The following is a 20,861-nucleotide window of genomic DNA, read 5'->3' as shown; positions in this document are numbered from 1 at the left end:
GTTGATTTACATCGCTAAATATTCCGAAATGTGAACATTTTACACTCCTTGTGTGTCCGTTGCGGTTTCTGGTGATTTCTGCCATGAGACGGCTAGGAAATGTACAAAGTTTTAAAACATACATGTTTCGCTTTTGAGCTTTTTGCCATAACCGCGCCCCTGGCTGGGCGGGTTACCCCACCTTGACATGTTTACATGGCAAATTGTCTCCCCGGCTAACAGGGTTACCCTAGGTGTATCACCCCACCTATCATGTAAACGTGATCAAATAAAATAAGAAGTTATATGGACAGGCGGGTTACCCCACCTAGGCGGGTTACCTCACCTACCTGGGTTCCCCCACCTCCATGTAAACAGGCCCCAAGAATGACACAATATTTTATTCACATCCTTACTTTTACTTTCGCGTACCTCGTGAAACGAGACCCAATCATTGATGAGATTTATCAGTAAAACCACAAAGCTTTTAAATTTCCATGACACCAAAGCAGGTACTTAGAGAAAAACTGAGGGTGACTGTGCTTTTAGTGTTTTTTTCATAATAGTTTTGTTTTTTGTTTTCGGCTTGGCCTTTTATATGCAGTTGGGGTTGTGCCCTCCCCACCTTATTTCGGCCTTCTCTTTCTCTACTGTCTGGATCTTTCCAACCTAGGGCGTTATTGAAAGCTTTGAAACATTGAATCAAGAGTATCATTCTCAAACTAAAACAAAGCCAAAATATTTATAAATAGGAGATTCTGTTGATAATCGACAAAGGAGGCCATAAAATCTCAATTTAAATACAAATTTTTTGGATAATTTGTAACCAGCGCCAATGGCAGTAAAACTGCAATCTGTGTCATGCGAAAAAATGCAATCAGTCGGCCCAAAGAGCGGCCGGAAAAACAAAGATACTGGGTCTAACTGATCGTATTAAAATTGACTTGATCAAGAAAAACGAATTGATAAACCCTCGTAGTCAGTGGAAAATCATATTTAAATAGACGTGGTAATTGAAGTACAGAAAAATGTGAAGGACTGTCTTCTCAACATTTTCTTTATGAAACATTTAATAGTCCTAATACCCTACATGTTGTGTATTAACTAGTTATCAAGTGATGCACATGTCCATCCGATAAATTGCTTAGAAAAGAGCCGGAAAAAGAACAAAAATAGCAGTTTTTGTAGGTCACGTATTCCTTACGTCAGGAGATGTTCATACATAAACTATTTACTCTGAGAAAATTGTGTTTGTTTATTTAAAATCTGAACTCAAAAACAAATGACTAATTCTTCAGGTTGCACCGTTGGGCCAACACCACCATTATTCAACTCCGGAATTTAAAGACCAACAACAATCAGCCTTCAAAACAAGTCTACATGTGAGAGAAAGTACTAGCAAGGGCATGTCACTGAAGAAACGTGATGATCACTCCACCATGTTCATCGCTATTGAAACAACATTCATTCTGCTGATTTGTCCCATTGTTAAAAGATCCCCCCCCCTCCCCCACAGGAAAACTGTTCATAAGCTCCACCATTTCCTCCAGAGTAACCTCCACCTCCTCCAGCTCCACCGTTGCCTGTACGTAACCCACCGCCACCTCCGAACCCACCCCTACCATATCCACCATTTCCTCCTTGAAGATATCCTTGACCTCCATTTTTAAGGGACTGTGTATCTTGCCCATTACTGTAGAAGCCGCCGCCGCCGCCGCCACCATCTACAATAAACGAAAAGTGAGAAGCAGTTATCTCATAAACGGCTCCTAATTGACTACTTGTTTAAGAGCGTTTAAACGACGATTCGTAATATTATCAATTAAGTGCACTTCTCAATTTTTGGAAGTTTATTTAAGAGTATTTTTAGGTAGTCAATTGCTAGAAATTGAAAAGCTTATTTGAACGAGATAAATGTAAATGAAGTGATGCCTATGTATATTGACGGATCGATGGTGAGCAGTAAATAAATGTGTACGATTTCTAAAAACTGAACTGGAAACCCAGTTGAACTTTAGATATTCTAAGAGGTGCCTCCGAGAAAAATAAACCTTCAAAGCTAGAATTAATAATTTTTATAATTAAGTTCCGATAAATCTTATTGTCGTCTTCCTATCCTGGTTAACTGAAAAAACTGATTGGTTTTTTTTTCTTCCTTCTCCGCTTACCTGCAAATTGACCACTCGTTTTTCCTCCGTGTCCGTTGCTTCCTCCTGAACCCAAAGGCGAATTGTTCCCTGCATTTCCTGTTGTGTTTATGGACGCATCACATCCTGGATGTTGTTCTGACATATTTTTAATTCCCCCTCCACCTCCAGCTACGATCAAAGACTTGTTTTCTCTCACCACGAATGTACCTCCACCACCTCCGGCATTTTTTGGGTTTGAATTCCCTTTTCCCCCTTTTTGACCAACGAGTACATGAATGATCTCATCTTTAGTCAAAATAAAGTTTCCAATCATCCTTGCCCCTCTTCCTCCGGTTTTGATGATACTGTCCTCACCGTAGCCCCCTGGGGCTCCTATTGCTTCTATTCTGTATTCACCAGTGCGTGACACAGTCCACAGTTGAATGCCGCTGGATAATGTTACTTGTCCGTCGTGATCTTGATCTTTGTAATGACTACCAATCGAGTTTGGTCCCTTCCTTCCAATCATACCAAGATTTGTAAAAACAGCAGTAAATCCTGCGTAAAAACATACAATAAAAGTGAAAGTTATGATACTAATAAGAAATTTGTCCACATTTTCTTGCCAGTATTACCAACTACCGCTTGAAAAATATTCCTGCAGGTTGAGCAGAATAAGATAAAGGAGAAAAAGCTCCTAAAATCCCTTTAGCAAAATCAAAGCAGGTTTATAGAAGGTTTCCATTCTCTTCCCGCTCTGTTAATGATTACGTCACGTACGAAACAATCCTCTACCCATCTGTAGATACGGAAACTGTGACCCCTCCCCCCTCCCCTCCCCTCCCCTCCTCTCTCCTCTCAGCGAATAAATGTACATCATCTTGATAAGCCATTTGACTCCTTTCTTAATAAGCCAACAGTATAAACTATCATGGTGTTCACATAAACATCATCTAAATTTTAAATGAAATCACAGATTTTACTGATTAAAATAATAATTTACCTGAACACGAGCGTCCATCGCCTGTGTATCCTTCCTTGCAGGTACAGTAATAGGAACCCACAGTGTTGGTACAGTATGCATTCACGTCACAGGCAATGTTTCCACTGATGCATTCATCATGATCTTGTTGGGGAGTGAAAAAAGAAAAAAGTAAAATTTAACCAACATTAATTTAGCAGGGAAACAGTACATTGTACTAAATTGACAATCATAGCCACATAACACAAAAAGAATGTTTCTATTTTCTTCCAACAAAATGGACAATGCCTGCAATATTAACCCTTTAACCCCCAAGAGTGACTGGCATCTAATTTCTCCATACCATATCAGCCCTGAATCAAACATTAAGGTCACAAGAATAAAGGAAATGATCACCAACTAAAGAAACTCTTGATTGTCAAACAAATTCTCCAGAGAACAGTATGGAGAACATGAATACTGATGTTAGGGTGTAAAGGGTTAAAGCAAGAATGTTTTTGAAAACTTTATAAAAGTGTAGTATGGTTAAACCTTGTCTATTTGCTCGCCTTTTTTTTCCCTTTAGGATATTTCTTTCCTTTTAATATACAACTGAAACTGCGCAATGCATTGTTTTCAGGACTGGTGTGATTTTTTTTACATCTTAAAGTAACCAAGGACGCTACCAAAAGAGCGACAATTCAAACACAAAATGAAAGCTACAACGGGGTAAATGTGAATTACCTTCCAAATTCATATCACAGTAAACCAACACTGCCTTCCCAGTGCCAGATGGATCCAGCCAGTAATTGTTGCTTGCGGTGTCTTTCCCTTCGCTTGATGTTATTTCTCGGCATGAACGTGCTGGTAACTCCGGTATCGAACCCAAAGGAGCTGGTACGGGTAAAAATGTTGAAAATAAAGTATTCGTAAGGGCAGATGGAAAGGAAAAAGTGAAAAGCACGAGAGAATAAGAATGAAGTTCGAGTTCCATTCACTTGAATGTCCTTCTTTGGTTCTGAAATATTTCAACTTTCTGTCAAGCACAACCCTCTGGGGAGACAGGACCCCTCTCGCCTAAACCCCTCGTTCGAGCTTCCAATTCTTCAAAGTTCTTTACTGACCCTAAGCTTCTTGTAGAAATAACACAATCATTTGGTGTCGATGTTTATAGAGCTGCTTTTTTAAAAAGAAGTTTAAAAATATTTAAACTTAAAGGAAAAAAGAAAAGGATGAAATTTTCTATTTTGATAGAGAAGTTGATACCAACGGGCGCGGGAGATTGGAAAACACGGACTGTAAGCAGCATGATTTTAATTCAAAGTGCTTGGTTGAGTACTTACCTCTTCGGTTTAAACGGCGAATATAAAACCACGCTGGGTCTGAGCGGAAATTCTCGGGTCTTGCATCCTTTGTGCGGTTGTTTAGTTCACAGATCTGTTCTTTTCTGTTGAAATTGTAGCTTTGGCATATAATTTCCCTTTCACATAAGATATCACAGATGTGAGGAGCCGCCACCACCATTCTCTTAAAGGCGAAACCTTTGAGAGCCATGCCACGAATGTTCATTTCTATCCTGCATTGATCCTCAGCGATTACAAGGTTGGTGACCGAGACACAGACAAGAAAATAACGAAATATCCAAGGCATTTTTCCTGAAAAACGAAATTCATTGAGAGGTACGGGCCGGGTACTACGAAATCAATGAATGAACCTGTTTCTTAAGGTTGACTGAGAACAGTGGATAGTTAGAATAGAAACCCCCTTTCTGTCATAAACTTATTTAAGAGAAACATGATTCGCTTTAAAATAATCTTAAAATGATAGAGTTTTCGAAGCAAAGTGATGTTTTCTTTTGTATGAACTCAAATATTCGTAAACAGGTCAAAGATTTAAATCACATTAATTTTCCATCAGTTGAGTTTGATTCTCTTCGAATTCGTTGTATTCTTTCAGCGAAAGAAGAGTTAGATTACAGTACTACTCTATTTGCTTCTGTGTGATGAATTTGAGCGACGATCTATTTAGTTTTGAATATCCTCTCGGTTCACTTTTTGTGGGAAATGTCGAAAACGTTTTACGTTGGAATTAACACAAAAACAAAACTTGTGGACAGCTGCATACTGAATAACTAGACTGTTTTCAGGTTTAGCCTTGTCCATTAAAGCCCTCAGTTTTAAGAGCATCCCGCACTTCGGTTAGCAATAGCATTTCTTCAGGAAAATTAAGTATTGAGTTAGATCTCTTGGTATTAAGTTGATTTCTTCTCGCAGATGATTTTAGTCAGAGGTGGTGTCGTCGGTGAGGATTTCAGCATGCATTACAAAATGAGAGAACCTTTTGGTAAGGCGTTGTACATTTGGTGTTCTCCCACAAAAAGAGACGTTTTTGTGAGGTGAGAGCATGGAACTGTAAAAGCCTGCCCGACAAAAGGCTGTCGCGTGTAGCAGCTTATACGGTGCTCAAATATATCATCGCCTCCTTCAAAAAGCCCTCTATTACCCAATTCCAATCCGTTTACAGGTCAAAGAATTAAAACTACTTTCTTCATATTTTTTCCCTTTTAAACCTCAAATGAAATTTAACGTTCTTCTTTACTGTGCACTCGACATTTTTTTTTATTCTTTTGAAGCTTTTCTTGCGTTTTTTCAGTGCAGCACTTTCCCAATCCAAATTGTTGAGGACAAATATTAATAACACGGATGAATAGTTTTCGGTCCTTAGCGTCTATGATGAAATTTTTTTTCCTTTTCTCGGAAAAATTGATCGCGCTTCCCTTAAAAAATTATATTTGTCTCATTGAAAACCCCAAATGTTAATCATAATCAGGCATTTTTCATAACAATAACTGACCACAAGACCGCCCTTAAGTTATGACAACTTTATTGTGGAGCGAACAAAGCTCCCTGCGACTCAGTGTCTTTATTCAAAAACTAATCTACCCATCCTAAAAACCCTTCAGAACCAAATAACGTACAAAAGATAATTACCCTTACCAGGTGCTTTTAATAAAGTGATTTCATTCCTACTGTCATGGCTCAGTTGTAGATCACGTGTGAAACCTTACTAAGTAGCCGAGAAACAAACCACCTTGGGGCAAATTATTCATAACAGTTTTTTAATAACTTGCATGTGATCTCCTCAGTGATACCAAATGAAATCTACTGAACGCATGAGACTCGCCGACAGATGTTGTCTGAAAATGTGAATATTTTACTTGCTAGGACGATATCGCTTCATGCAGGTTAGATTATTATTCTGCCTAAAACAAGGGGACAAATATATTTGGAATAGTTGCTTTTTTGTTCTGTTCTGCTTTCTTTGTTTGTTAACTTTATTTTTCTTTTTTCGCGGTAAAACAAGTTTTTTCAATCGGTACAAACAGATAAGAAGTTTATGCTATGCTTTGATATACGAATCTTTACGAAAAATATATAAGCGATAGGAGTTTTACAAAATTGGTAATTGTCCAAACTAATTTATTATACATGTAGACATCTTATCGATATTCAGCGCTCGTAGGAAGAATCAGCTTATAAAAAGTTTCTAAGATTCATGCCGTTTAGGGTGCATCAATTTAAAAGCATACGGACTATTGTGGATACGTTTAAGTGATTTAAACCGGAAATACACGAATCTTCTGATTAAGATTTTGTATAGGTATAGGTATAATCTTTATTTAAGCACGAAACAATTCATCAGCAATTACATTAACTAAAACTATTTAAAAATTAAAACACTAACTAATATTTAAAAGCTGTTTTCCGTGAATGCCGTGCGTTATAGAGTGGCATTGATCTTGCGTTTAAATAACCCCAGAGACTCTGTGTTCCTTATATCACATGGAAGACTATTCCATAATGTGGCTCCACTATAGCTAAAGCTTTTTCGATAATAGTTAGTGCGAGGTAGAGGAACATTGAGTTTATTTTCAGAGTCCCTGAGGTCATAAGCAGAGTTACGCCATTTAAACTTAGAATTAAGATATTCAGGAGCTAGCCCGTGCAGACATTTGAAAACCATGGTAACTCTATGAATTTCCTGCTGGCTTGTCAGATTTTTCCAACTTAAAAATTCAAGTAGCTTAGTTGCATCGGCATCATAGCTGGAAAATGTCAAAACACGGGCTGCTCTAATCTGTAATTTCTGCAGCTTATCTCGTAGCGTTATCCCACAGCTACCCCAGACAATGTCACAGTAATCAAAGTGAGGTTTTACTAAAGCTTGGTAAAGCAGATGTAAGGTCGATGCTGGGATCAGATGCCTGACTCGCTTTAGGCACCCGATACCAGAGGCAATCTTTTTTGTTAATTTTTCGATGTGACTATGCCAATCGAGCCTATCGTCTATTATTACACCAAGCGATTTTGTAGAAGTAACCTGGCTCACCTGAGTGCTGTTCATTCTAATTGTTGGTGAAGCTGTGAGAGTACCCAGTCTCTGCCTTGACCCTATTAGCATGAATTCGGTTTTTGTCATATTCAGTGTGAGTTTATTCGCTTGTAGCCAGTTGAAAACGTTTGTTAAGTCCTCATTCAGACAAAGCTGTATACTCTCAAGATCACCGCCCGCATATGTAAGGTGTGTGTCGTCAGCATACATCCTCGGCTCACAATTTGATAAACAATTTGGAAGATCGTTGATATATAATAAAAACAATAGTGGACCGAGGATGGTCCCCTGGGGGACGCCGCAAGTTAATGAGCAGCTACTGGACAGCGACCCGTTCACAGAACATTTCTGTGTGCGGTTTTCCAAGTATGACTGAAACCATTTGAAAGATTTGCCATGTATGCCATAATAGTTTAATTTCGATAGGAGGATCTGATGATCAACAGTGTCAAAAGCTTTTTTCAAATCTAGAAAAATGACTCCATTGATTTTCCCGTTGTCAATATTATATGCCCAAGAATCTGTCGCTTCCAACAATGCTGTTACAGTTGAATGAGTAGCACGAAACCCTGATTGATTTTGATATAGAATATCATGTTCTTCCAGATAGGCATACAATTGATCGTAAACTATCCTTTCAAACACTTTCGCCACTATTGGAATCACCGATATTGGGCGGTAATTGTTGACATCATCGCGGTTACCCTGTTTAAAGAGAGGTGTAACCCTTGCATATTTCCAATCATCTGGGAACTTCCCTTGGCTAATAGATTGATTGAAAATATCACATATCGGCACACAAATAAGGTCAGCGCATTCCCTGATAAACCTAGCAGATATTGTGTCAAGGCCCGTTGCTTTTGACTTGTCTAGTTTATTTAAAAGTGAAAATACTTTATTTGGATTAGTAGGTTGGAGCTCAAACCGTTTATCTGTACCGGCAAGATATCGTTTATAGCTACTACTATCAAAATCTATCTCACTGGCAAGTTTTGGACCAATATTAGCAAAATGGTTGTTGAATTCGTTTGATAGCTCCAGTGGATTAGTTATCGTTAATCCATTCACTTTTAGTGATGTCACTGACATTTTCCCAGATTTACGTGAAGTTAGCTCGTTTATAGTCTGCCAGGTCTTTCGGGAGTCGCTAGTGTGCTTGTTAAAAATATTTTGGTAATAAACTTGCTTTGCTAAGCGTACTTGCTTATTGACTAAATTTCTTTGTTTCTTAAACACTGCCCAATTGTTAGGATCATTTGTTTTGATTGCTTTGATTTTTAATATATCTCTATTATGCATCAAGTCTTTCAACCCAGCGGTAATCCACGGAGAACTTCGTGAACGAACGCGCATCGTTTTCAGTGGGGCATGTTTGTCAGCGATAGCTAGAAATGTACATTTCCATTGCTGCCACATCTCGTTTGGGTCGGAAGACTCATATACATTATTCCAACATTGAGACTGAATATCATCTCGAAAATTTTGGCAATCGAATTTTCGGAAATTTCTGTATGTTATTGAATTATGTCCATTCGACATCCCGTTCAGAGAAAGTTTTCTATAAACATACACCATGCTATGATCACTTATCCCAACATGACAAACTCCCGAACAGGCGATCTTATCCGAGCAGTTGGTGTAAATTAAATCAATTAAAGTTGACGAGGTGGGTGTTATCCTCGTCGGTTCAGCGATGAGTTGCTCGAGTCCGTAGACATCAGCAATATTCTTTAATTTGGATGTATCATTGTCATATCGTGCAGTAACCATGTCACAGTTCATGTCTCCCAGTACAAAAAATTCTACATTTTCACTATCCAATTTCCCAATTAGGGATTCAAAAGGTGAAAAAATGCCAATAGGAGAGTCAGGTGGTCTATACCACGTAACAATCACAAAAGGTCTTGTTTTTGGCTTATGGATTTCCAAGCAAAGATTCTCTAATGCATCCATATGTAGATCAGATCGTACTGTAAACTTGATTGAATTTTTAACGTAGAAACATACCCCCCCCGCCGCCTTTCGTAAGTCTATCGCGGCGAATTATTTCGTATCCCGGAATATGAACTTCGTGATCTTGAATGCTCTCGTTCAGTTTTGTTTCGTTTATAGAAATAATATCTATATCGTTGTTTGCTAATAGGATTCTTAGTTCGTCTATATGTGTAGTTAATTGATTTATATTGAGTGAGGCCATTCTAAAGCCACGCAAAGGTGGCAATATTGAGGCAGATTTTACGCCCCTTTGGCTGCTTGATCGATTTCGCACGGCATTGACGGACAGCACATTATCTCATTCTAGGTGCGATTTAAAATTATTATAAAACTGCACATTACCTTTAGAGTTTAAGTGCAGTCCACCTTTGTTGAGTCCATTATAAGATATGTTCTCATGATGAATTAATTTCCATCCGTTTTGATGGCAGAACTTCTCTAGATGCTTGTTGGCTGTTTTTACGGCCTGGTCAAGCTTATCTTTTCTGCATACAAGCTCCGACAGCGTGACTGTAGTATCGCAGGTGCTCTCGATCTGTCTCGCGAGGTCGACTATCGATTTGGCAACAGCCTTTGGTTCCCTGGTTTTAAGATCATTAGTCCCAATGTGTAAAATCACTTCGTTGGGCGAAAATTCCAGACTTGGCTTGAGATAGTGATTCATGGCCTTTGTCGTAGCACCCGAGAAAGGCTTGACTATAACCCTATGGCCCACTGCTTTTCCCAGGTCTCTTCCAGGTATTCTTGAGATCATCGAATCGCCTATGAGCAGGGTTGTGCGCTCTTTCGGCTGTTTTGGATCTGTTTTGGTCGGTTCGGATTCTTTTCCTTCTGGGGTGTTATTAAGACCTCCTTTGTTTTTCGATTTCTTTCTTTTCTTCTTTGATTTCACAATGGAGTCTTGAGGTTTGTTGGCACAAGGTGTTGGCTCGCCCAAGTTTGGGACAATAGTGCGTTCATTAGGGGTGTTATTCGTTGAAAGGCATTGTGCAGCTGCTTCTCTAGATACGATTTGCAATGCAAAATTTAAAGAATCGCGTTCTTGGACTAACTTTTTATTTTCTTCCTTCAAAGAAAGAATTGCTTCCCGAAGTCGAGAATTTTCGGATCTCAGATCATCCTCTTGAGGTTTCTCTTTTACATGAGCCCATAAGTTTAGAACTTCGGTTTTTAAGAAGTCCAACTCCTGTTGTACTGATTTGGCGCCGTTCTTGTTAAATGCCGGTGTATTGGCTTCTTCTTCTCTTACGAGAATAACCGAGTCGTCATCAACCGGTAGCTGAAGAAGCTTTTTCAGCTTAGCTTTTAACGTTTTCGCTTCAGGACCTTGGACTTGAAGGGTGCCGGTACTGTTAAATAAAACCAACGTGATTGTCTTCGACTTCAAAGTACTTGACCTTTCAGAGGTACTCGCGGTTGTAGAAACTTCCAAATTCAAATCTTTGAAACAGAACTCTTGAAGTTGTGTAAGGCTCCCTTTCCATTTGAATAGACTTTGTTTGTCGTCCCAAAGTAGGTATTGGTTTGAGGAAAGTAAGGAAGATTCAATGCCAACAAATTCGACAGAATTCGCGGAGCCCTCGGAATCACGTCCGCACGCCATCACGCACGCATCCGCACGCCATGTGAAATTTGAACAAAGCTTAAGATCAACTTTAGAGCCAATTTGTGGCAAAGAGCCACGTTTTATAACAGGTAACATGTTTCGGCGAAAAGTTTAAAGAGCTGCTTTCTTTTTTAATCGTCATGTGGCCCATAAGAATTAATTTTTTGTGACGAAACCGTAGAAAAGCTGTGTCAAGTTTTATGTCGATTCAGCCGAGCTTTTTCAGTCAAGTTTAAATAAGCCTCTCAACTTCTTTTTAAAATGCAAAGGTCTGCCACTAGTCATCTTATCCATCTTCTGGGATCGAAAAGTTGAAAACGTTCATGAACAGCATTGCAGAGACGTGAGCAATTACCCTCAGGTAAACCTTCTCTTTAGGCTTCTTCAAAAACTATTTCCCTAAAACTTCATCCGTTTGTACTCATCTTGCTTCAAAAAGTTGGATTGCAAAATGGCAAAATATTCACGAACCTCTTGTAAAATGTATTTGCAATACTATTGCGCGAAGAATGAGTATTGAGACGAAATAATTCATTATACCAATACTAGGAGAAGAGTTTTGTGCGAATATTTCAAGGCCTTGTTAGGTTAATAAAGATAACAAAAAAGTATTAAAATGCGCTCGTAAACTTCAAAATATTACTCTGACTATGAATAAGACATTACTGTAGGAAAACCTTACCTTGTCCTTCTGGAATTAGTGAAGTCAAACCGGTGAGAACGAAGCTTTAGAGTACAAAGAGAATGTAAAAAAATAAAGCCCGTTATAATTTTAGCAAACAGCTACAATGAGTTTTTGATAAACAAAACTTAATTAGTTTCTTTGGAATATAGTTGGTTGGTGAAACTCCATTATACTTAATTTATATTAATGGTTTTTATACAGTTGCATAGACGAAGTTGTTATTTAAAAGTTTATCTATTCTGGCTTAATTATGTCCGTGCAAGTGTAACATATGACACAAAGCTACATGAAGACTGTTTATCAAATGTTTATACGCTCTCCTCGTCCGCCCACATTTGGTGGAATAGCAGAGACGACCGTCTTACCAAAAAAGCGTCAATGACCCGAAATTTTTGGAACGTTAAAGAAGGATTTAAATGATCTCGTGGGGCCAGTTTTCAAGTGGTCAAGTTTCAGAAGAAGATCACTTCCACCCTAAACCCCCCCCCCCCCCCCCCCGCCGCCTCTAATTCAGACCCTATGAGTTTGTTGTACAGCGGGTTTCACGAGCAATGGTCGAGGTGATGAAAAGCCCCGTCCATGCTTCACTTCACGTCTTTTCAAAGACCTTTTGCCCGAAGTTAGACTCTTTTTTTTGCGAAACATTTATCGCTTCCTTTCTGCAGGGGACTGTCATCATGGGAACCGACTTGTTTCAGTTGTGTTCAAACTGTGCAAGCGACATGACAAGTGTTTGTGAAACCACACACGACAAAATCCACGAATATTACAGTGTATTTTGACTTCAGCTTGAAAGTGCTTAAGCCCCATATTACGCTTTTTTTTATTCTCACACTTATCCATATTTCCACTTCAATAACAATCACTGATCTATAACCATATATAGTCGGAGGTGGCAAGAAGCTAAAGCTAAATTCTACAGTTTTGCGACTTGAGAGATAATGGTTGCTTGGCGTCTTTTCACGAATCTTTGCTCTACAATCTTGTTGTAAAGATACAAAAATTTCATCTCATACTCGGGACAAAGCTTTTAAGGAATGACATGAGTCGAAAAAATGCCTTTAATGTTAGGAGACTCTGGAAAAATGTGGCAACAGTCATGTCCCTGAAATTTCTTCAGCACATACAAGATATCACACACTGCAAGACCCCCAACCCCCGCACCCGCTTCTGTAAATTTCGGTAAATTTGCTGGACACATCCAAAATTTCTTTTAATTAATGAGAATGTTTTGGAGAATTAATAGAGACACAAACTGCCTCTTATATCTGCAATTCACCATCCTTTACGCCCGTGTTCGAGGTCATTCTACGACCATGTGGATCGTAGGTGAATCTTCCGTCTCTAACCAAGGGAGGCAACGTTGAGAAGGTTGAAAAAGTAAGGCAGGAGCAGAGACTGAAAGGATAAGGAAGCAAAAAAACAAAAAAACCGAAAACCAAAAACGAAGGTTGGGAAATTGATATAGCGAGCGTGTGGATTCTCGTATTTTCGGTGAAATATATTTTCCACGTTCTTTTCCTTAATAACTTTGTTCTCAGTTAGTGTTAATTTATAACTTAAGTGCAACTAACTAAAGAACCATTACTGACATCTAGGAATCAATTTATTAATTTTTAATATAATTTAATTTAAATTGATACTACTGACTAAAAACTCACGGAAATGATAGTTGTTATTACAATTACCCCTTTCTCCTCCTTTTTATGAGGAAGAACTTGAGAGCCTCCTAAAACGTTACTCTAAACGTTGACAAAAACATACTAATCTAACAAGTAAATAAAATTAATTAAGTTTATGTCATCACCTTAGCATATATAACCACCTCTACACACTGCTTTCTGAAAAGGGAAACAGAACCTAAATGACTGAATCTCATTTTAGAATTCGTTAGTCCCCACTTAATTAATCAACATCTGGAAACACATTACTTAAAGAGGCCACATCGACAATTTGGCATCAACCCTGGGCCATTTCTTTCAGTCACTTTACAGGATTCCGCTAGAGGTGAAGCTGAACCCTTTTCAATTGACTAGGAATCCTAAAACCAAAACTAAAACAATAAAAAAATGATGTATTCCAATGATAAAAACCATAAGACACCAAACGTATCACAAAGTAGTAAAACACACTTTTCGAGAACAGTTTGCAACTGGCGCTGGTCGCGGTAACAAAATGCAGTCTGTCTCATGCTCAGCAAAATACGACCCAAAGGGAGGGGAAACAAGGATACTGGGTCAAACTGTAAGAATGAAAATTGAAAATTCCGTTTGGTTTTGAGCTGACAAAGAAAAACAAATTGATTACATGATAAACCCTTACAGTCAATTGAAAAGCGTTCCTATAATGTGACACGTGAAATCTGAAGAACTGAATTCACAATAGTTTCTTTTTAAAATACTAGCTAGTCCTAATTCCTTGCTTGTTATTTAATGACTAATTATAAATTGATGATATCAACCAAGATACGACTATGTTCGTGATCGTCACATAGTCGATCTAACTTACAGTTCCAGCGAAAGCTATCAAAAGAATTCTGTTCCAGTGTGAGTCCTGATCAGTTGTCAGACTGAGAGCATTTTTGATCACACACTCTATTATAACACCAATTATTACGGCACCAGTTCGCTCTGTAGGCCTATCAGTATTCCCAGTCCAATGAATAAACGTGGTTTTGAAACAGAACACCGAAGAATGACATAATATTTTATTCCCATCCTTACTTTTGCTTTCACGTATTTTGAGAAACGAGACCGAACCATTGAGATTTATCAGTAAAACCACAAAGCGTAAGAGTTGTGCCCTCGCCACCATATTTCGGCTCTCTTTTACTACTGTCCGGAACCTTCCAACCTAGGGTGTTATTGAAAGCTTTGAAACATTAAATCAAGAGTATCATTGTAAAACCAGAACAAAGGTAAAATATTTGTAAATAGAGGATTCTGTTGATAATCAACAAATGAGGCCATACAAATCCCAAATCAAATAAAAAGTTTTTTGGATAATTTGTAACCAGCGCCAATGGCAGTAAAACTGCAATCTGCGTCGTGCGAAAAAATGCCATCATCCGAAGAGCGGCTGGAAAAACAAAGATACTGGGTCTAACTGGTCCTATTAAAATTGAAAATCGAGTTTGGTTTTGACTTAATCAAGAAAAATGAATTGATAAACCCTCGTAGTCAGTTGAAAATCATTCTTAAATATGTGTAATGATTGAAGTGCAGAAAAATACGAAATACTGTGTTCACAACATTTTCTCCACAAAATACTTACTAGTCCTCATCACCTACATGTTATTTGTGAATTAGTTCTCAATTGCTGCACATGCGCATTTGATAAATTGCTCAGAAAAGAGCCGGAAAAAGAACAAAAACAGCAGTTTTTATGGGAGACGTGATCCTTATGTCAGGAGATGTTCCCAAAAAAAAACATTCTAGAAAACTATGTTTGTAAATCTAATATCTGGACTAAAAAACAAATGACTCTAATTCCTCAGGTTGCACCGTTTGGCCAACAATTTAAAGTGCTCAGTAACTGACCTTGAATATTAAACAAAATATTATTCAATTCCGGAGTTTAAAGACTGACAACAATCAGCCTTCAAAACAGAATTAGCCTCTTTTCTGAGAGAAAGTGCTGCCAAGGGCATGTCACTGAAGAAACGTGATGATCACTCTACCATGTCCATACCTATTAAAACAACATTCATTCTGCTGATTTGTCCCACTGTTAAAAGATCCACCCCCTCGTCCACAAGAAAACTCTTCATTAGCTCCACCATTTCCTCCAGAGTAACCTCCACCGCCTCCAGCTCCACGGTTACCTCCACGTAAACCACCGCCACCTCCGAACCCACCCCAGGCACGTCCACCCACTCCTCCGTGAAGATATCCTTTGCCTCCTCCACTAGCACCGCTCCAAGCACTTTGTCCATTAGTGTAGAAGCCGCCGCCGCCACCACCACCACCTACAATAAACGAAAACCGAGAAGCAGTTGTCTCATAAATGGCTTCTATTTGATTTCTTACTTGAGAACGTTTAAACGACGATTCGCAATATTATCAACTTAGTGCGCTTCTCAATTTTTAGAAGCTTATTTAAAAATATTGTTGGGTAGTCAATTGCTAGAAATTGAACAGCTTATCAGTACAAAGGAAAAGTACACGAGGAATGTACACTTAGGATTTTTTAGAAAATTGATATTCTAAGAGGGCAATTTCGTGTTAACAACTGAGTTGAAAACGTAAATTAGCCTCCGAAAAGGGTAAAAAAGCTGACGTTTCGAGCGTTAGCCCTTCGTCAATCGTTTTGGAATGGTTTAGGTCGTATCTGGCGAAAAGAGGTCAGCGAGTCTCCATTGACGGATCTCTTTCAGAGCGCTTTAGTCTGGAGTGTGGTGTCCCACAAGGGTCATGACTGGGCCCCCTGCTCTTTCTCATCTATGTATCCAAGCTATTCAGGGTAGTTGAGGATCAACTCCCACACGTGCATTGCTATGCCGACGACACACAGATTTATCTGAGTTTCAAACCTATTAGTAACACATCCCAGGAAGATGCAGTCCGTGCGATGGAATGTTGTATTGAGAAGATCAGGCGCTGGCTGATCCATGACAGACTCCTTCTTACTGACGATAAGACTGAGTTTATTATTATTGGAACTCGCCAGCAGCTTAACAAATTGCAGGCTATGAATATTAAAGTAGGTGGTTCAGAGAGAAAACCTGGCTACCAAGTTAAGAACCTTGGAAGCTGGCTTGATCCAAACCTGAATATGCGCCACCATATCACTAATGTATGTAAGGCGGGTTTCTTCTACTTGTATAATATTAGACGCATTAAGAAGTATTTATCGAGAGACAGCTTACTAACCCTGGTACACGCATTCATCACGAGCAGGTTAGATTACTGTAATGCTTTATTGTATGGCCTTCCCAAAGAGCAAATAGCTATATAAGTTACAACGCGTGCAAAATGCCGCCGCTAGACTAATTATGGATATCGGGAAATATTCTCACATTACTCCAGCACTCTTTGAGTTACACTGGTTACCTGTGCCAGCGCGTATACATTTTAAGGTTCTATTATTAGCTTTTAAAGCCATTCACGGCCTCGCACCCGCATATATTAGCAATCTTTTGGTTATCAAACGCAAGTCCTCGTACAATCTTGGGTATTTAACTCAGGTATTTTATTAGAGCCACCAAGAGGTAAAATGCTGGCAACCCTGGGTGAACGTGCATTTCAGGCGGCTGCACCGCATCTATGGAATGAGCTATCATTACAATTACGCAATATTGGATCTGTAGAAATTTTTAAGAATTCAATTGAGACTTTTCTTTTCAGGCAGTTCTTTCAATAGTGGTTAAGTTATGAATTGTATAAAGCCAAGTTAACTGTAATATGTAATTACTTTTTGAATTAGTTGAGATTTTAGTATTTAGAGACACTAATTGTAAAGCGCTATTGATCTGTCATTGTAAATAGTGCTCTATAAGAAATAAATTATTATTATTATTATTATTATTATTAAAAGCTTATCAGGACAAGACAAATGTAAATAAAGTGATACGTATGCATATCAACGGATCGGTGGTAAATAAATGTGTACGGTTTTTAAAACTGAACGAAAAACTCAGTTGAACTTTAAATATTCTAAGAGATGCCCCCGAGAAAAGAAAAACTTCAAAGTTAGAATTATTAATTTCAATAATTAAGTTCTGATAAATCTTACTGTTGTCTTCCTGTCCTGATGATTGAACACAATGATTGTTTTTTTATCTTCTTTCTCCGCTTACCTTCAGATTGATCACCCGTTTTTCCTCCATGTCCGTTACTTCCTCCTGTCCCCAATGGCCAGTTGTTCCCTGCATTTCCTGTTGTGTTTATGGACGCATCACACCCTGGATGTTGTTCCGATATCTTTTTAATTCCCCCTCCACCTCCAGCTATGATTAAGGAAATGTTGTTTTCTCTCACTACAAATGTACCTCCTCCTCCTCCTCCGGCAGTTTTTGGGTTTGAATTCCCTTTTTGACCAACAAGTACATGAATGATCTCATCCACGGTCAAATTAAAGTTTCCAATCATTCGTGCCCCTCTTCCTCCGGTTTCGTTAAAACTGTCCTCACTGTACCCCCCTGAGGCTCCTATTGCTTCTATTCTGTATTTACCAGTGCGTGGCACAGTCCACAGTTGAATACCACTGGACACTGTTACTTGTCCGTCATGGTCTTGATCTTTGTAATGACAACCAATCGACTTTGGACCCTCTGATCCAGTCTTTCCAAGATTTGTAAACACAGCTGTAAATCCTGCATAAAAACACACAATAAAAGAAATGTTGTTAGAAAGAGATTGTCAAAATTTTCGTTGCCATTTCCAATGGCGCCATTACTGAGAATATGTTCTTACAGCTACATAAATTATTGAATCACCGAAAAAAAAAATGAAATAAAAACATCAGTCACTTAGAGTGTTCGAACAACTCGTATTGTGCATTTTCCGACGCTTGCTCACGATTGTACTTTTAGAAGGTAGAAATCCTAGATATTCGGGCATTGCCTTACTTCAATGCATTTAAGGATTACATTCAGCAATAAGATATTGATTGCCGACCTGAATCAAAATGTTTTTTTTGAGTAGCGGCATGATACTTTCATAAACTGTGCGGTTGAGCCATCACCAGGTTTTGTTGTTGGGGAGTCTAAAAATCTTAAGAGAAGAAAAAGTTTCCTTCCCGTTCCCATAATAAGAGTAGTTTTTCTCGTCAAATTATTCCAGTTTGTGGTTCGGCGATCACACGTGACAGCGAAAAGAGGAGAGTGAAGAAGAAAGGAACTCCATGTGATCAAAGCTGATAAGTCGACTGAAAAATGCTATGCAGAGCAATTTTCATATCATTATAGCAAGTTTTCGGGGATTGAATTGGTTTTGCCTTACTTCGCCCTGTTATTGGTCTAGAAAACTCGCGTCAACTTGTAGCAGCTCGATTTTGATTGAGATGACACACGGCAGACAATATCCAAGCGCTCGCTTTTGAACAGGAAATGAAGTATTATCTGGCATGAATTACTCGTTACGAGAGGTACTGCTCAATCGTAACTGTTATTCAGGCCTTACCTTGTACACAGCCATACAATTCTACCCTCATTGATATCCAGTCCTGCCACTCCACTGGTTTAAATCGAATGTAACGCGCTGTTATTGGTGGGTTAAGGTCGTGATAAACCACGGTATTCTGATCCATGTTTCCAGCAAAAACCTTTGAATTAACAACATAAGAGGTTTTCCATTAAATCTTTGATAAGAATTAATTTCATGAATATCAGTTATTACGATGTGAAAACAGCCCCACAACTCATTCAATATCATACAATTATTACTGGCGGTGCGTTTGCAAAATCCCTGCCCATGGTGATCCATAAATACTTCTTTTCCTGTTTAAACGGGAATCAATACACAAGAAATCAATTTTACCTTCGTTTTGTTTTGTCCTGGGACTGTGTAATTGTAAAACCTTTCTGTATCGTTGCCGTACTGCAGATTGTACTTTGTAACCCACTCCCTCTGGTGTCTATTACTTCCTTGTGTTGCCACACGTGTCACTCGAGTGTGCAGAATAACCAGATCAACTTGGAGCCACTGACCCGTATCATTATTTTCAGCTGCCCAAGATCCCGCTCTGTCAGGATGTACAACATGAAGTCTGCTCTGAGTGGCGGAGTGGTTAGAGTCTCTCTCTGAAGAGGCGCTTAACTGTCCATCAGAGATGTCACCGCTTTGCATGCCGAGAAATCTTCCACATTCTGTTTACGAAAGGTTAGCGGACGTTTTACAAATATAACTTATCTACGGCAGCTAAATAAAGGCAAGCTATGAGATCATGAAGTAATTAATAGCGCTTGTCTGTAAAAATCAGACAAATTCTAAATTTCGCGGCAAGGGTGAAAAATTCGATTTCTTTCTTATTTTAATATTAGATAGGCTAGACTATAACTAAAATCACTGGATACTTTTTTGGGAAAAATATCTTTTTATTTCAGAGAAAAATACAAATAACAAAATTCCGTTAAAATCGTCATTTTTAGCAGCAAATTATTGCACATGTTTGAGGGCTTCGCACTCAAAAACGAATCACAATCTCGTCTTTTTAACACTCAAATCTTCTTTTTCAACCTCATAAGACCTCACAAAACGATTTTTGTAAACACTGCGTTCCTCTTTGCGTGTAAAATAATTTAATTTCGAAAGCATGCATTTCTCTTCAGTTAAAGTACTTTGTAAGTAAAGTTAATTTTCAGCATGTGCTAAACCTTCAAATGGATTAAGCTTTGGGCGGCAAAATTACGAAAAGCTGCTAAAAATGATGAACGGAATTTCGTTAATTGTATTTTTCTCTGAAATAAAAAGATATTTTGCCAAAAAAAGTATCCAGTGCTTTTAGTTATAGTCTAGCCTATCTAACATTAAAATAAGATAGAAATCGAATTTTCCACCCTTGCCGCGATATGTTTGATTTTTACAGACAAACGCTCTTAATCAAGCGCAGTTTACATTGAGCTAAAAAATGTCGTTAACATAATTTCAGAAACTTTCAACGAAATGAAGAGCCTTTAAGAGCTTCTATGATCAGATCAACTGTAATGCATACAAGGATTATCAGTTGTAGAGGAAAGCCATTTCCTTACCTTTCACGCATCCATACAGTTCCACTCTCATTGATATCTCATCTTCCCACTCCACTGGTAGAAAACGTATGTACCTTGCTGTGATTGATGGGTTCAGATCGTGATAAACAACACTGTTCTGGTCTGTGTTTCCGTCAAATTCCTGCATTATAATAGATGTGAAATATATCTTGTGTGTTTTGATATAAAATGCACGGTACATGTCCGCCTTGTATACTTAAGAACTTGTTTAATAAAATTTATGTAATTATATTATGCAATGTTTTTCGCTGGGTAAACCGTGAAATATTTCACGAGCGATTTGATTCATGAAATTCATCCCATGCCACCGTACGGTAAAATTAAGTCGAACCTTTTCTACAAATTTCTATCTGAGGTTAATCAAAAACTGGATAGATGAGATTTTTACTTCGGCAAAGAAAATG

General features: G+C 38.4%; 4 protein-coding genes across 4 annotated transcripts in view; all 4 read right to left on the bottom strand.

The window, feature by feature from the left end:
* LOC149039428 (uncharacterized) overlaps positions 1 to 4,623 on the bottom strand; it is a 59,129-nt gene extending 54,506 nt beyond the window's left edge. Inside the window, exons 1-3 of the mRNA XM_089185802.1 lie at positions 4,413 to 4,623; positions 3,814 to 3,963; positions 3,112 to 3,234 (exon numbers count right to left, since the gene is read on the bottom strand). Coding sequence (XP_089041928.1) covers positions 3,112 to 3,234; positions 3,814 to 3,963; positions 4,413 to 4,623 — 484 coding nt within the window. The remainder of the gene's footprint in view (positions 1 to 3,111; positions 3,235 to 3,813; positions 3,964 to 4,412) is intronic.
* Positions 748 to 2,463, bottom strand: LOC149039429 (uncharacterized). Its single transcript, XM_089185619.1, has 2 exons — positions 2,148 to 2,463; positions 748 to 1,703 (listed from the first exon to the last, which is right to left on the bottom strand). Exons 1-2 carry the CDS (start codon positions 2,440 to 2,442, stop codon positions 1,468 to 1,470), a joined length of 531 nt encoding a protein of 176 aa, XP_089041745.1. The 5' UTR covers positions 2,443 to 2,463; the 3' UTR covers positions 748 to 1,467.
* A 594-nt stretch (positions 4,624 to 5,217) lies between the features above and the next one.
* On the bottom strand, positions 5,218 to 9,414 carry LOC149039427 (uncharacterized). Its single transcript, XM_089185801.1, has 2 exons — positions 8,166 to 9,414; positions 5,218 to 5,282 (listed from the first exon to the last, which is right to left on the bottom strand). Exons 1-2 carry the CDS (start codon positions 9,412 to 9,414, stop codon positions 5,218 to 5,220), a joined length of 1,314 nt encoding a protein of 437 aa, XP_089041927.1.
* Positions 9,415 to 15,397: 5,983 nt separating this feature from the next.
* LOC149039426 (uncharacterized) lies at positions 15,398 to 19,534 on the bottom strand. Its single transcript, XM_089185594.1, has 4 exons — positions 19,226 to 19,534; positions 18,869 to 19,010; positions 17,545 to 18,060; positions 15,398 to 15,714 (listed from the first exon to the last, which is right to left on the bottom strand). The coding sequence occupies exons 1-4, from the start codon at positions 19,532 to 19,534 to the stop codon at positions 15,398 to 15,400; spliced, it is 1,284 nt and encodes a 427-aa protein (XP_089041720.1).
* Between the last annotated feature and the right edge of the window lie 1,327 nt (positions 19,535 to 20,861).

Source organism: Pocillopora damicornis, chromosome 10, assembly GCF_964200805.1.
Source record: "Pocillopora damicornis chromosome 10, jaPocDami1.2, whole genome shotgun sequence".
Taxonomy (NCBI): domain Eukaryota; kingdom Metazoa; phylum Cnidaria; class Anthozoa; order Scleractinia; family Pocilloporidae; genus Pocillopora; species Pocillopora damicornis.
This window is presented reverse-complemented; position numbering and strand designations above follow the sequence as displayed.

Excerpts from the sequence above, each read along its gene's own strand:
- LOC149039426 (XM_089185594.1), bottom strand. The coding sequence starts at position 19,534 with ATGCAAAGCGGTGACATCTCTGATGGACAGTTAAGCGCCTCTTCAGAG. Across the intron at positions 19,011-19,225 it reads CAGGACAAAACAAAACGAAG|GTTTTTGCTGGAAACATGGA; the intron begins GTAAAATTGATT and ends GTTAATTCAAAG. Across the intron at positions 15,715-17,544 it reads AACGGGTGATCAATCTGAAG|GTGGTGGTGGTGGCGGCGGC; the intron begins GTAAGCGGAGAA and ends CGTTTATTGTAG.
- LOC149039427 (XM_089185801.1), bottom strand. The coding sequence starts at position 9,414 with ATGGATGCATTAGAGAATCTTTGCTTGGAAATCCATAAGCCAAAAACA. Across the intron at positions 5,283-8,165 it reads TACACCTCTCTTTAAACAGG|AAATGCTATTGCTAACCGAA; the intron begins GTAACCGCGATG and ends ATTTTCCTGAAG.
- LOC149039429 (XM_089185619.1), bottom strand. The coding sequence starts at position 2,442 with ATGATTGGAAACTTTATTTTGACTAAAGATGAGATCATTCATGTACTC. Across the intron at positions 1,704-2,147 it reads AACGAGTGGTCAATTTGCAG|ATGGTGGCGGCGGCGGCGGC; the intron begins GTAAGCGGAGAA and ends CGTTTATTGTAG.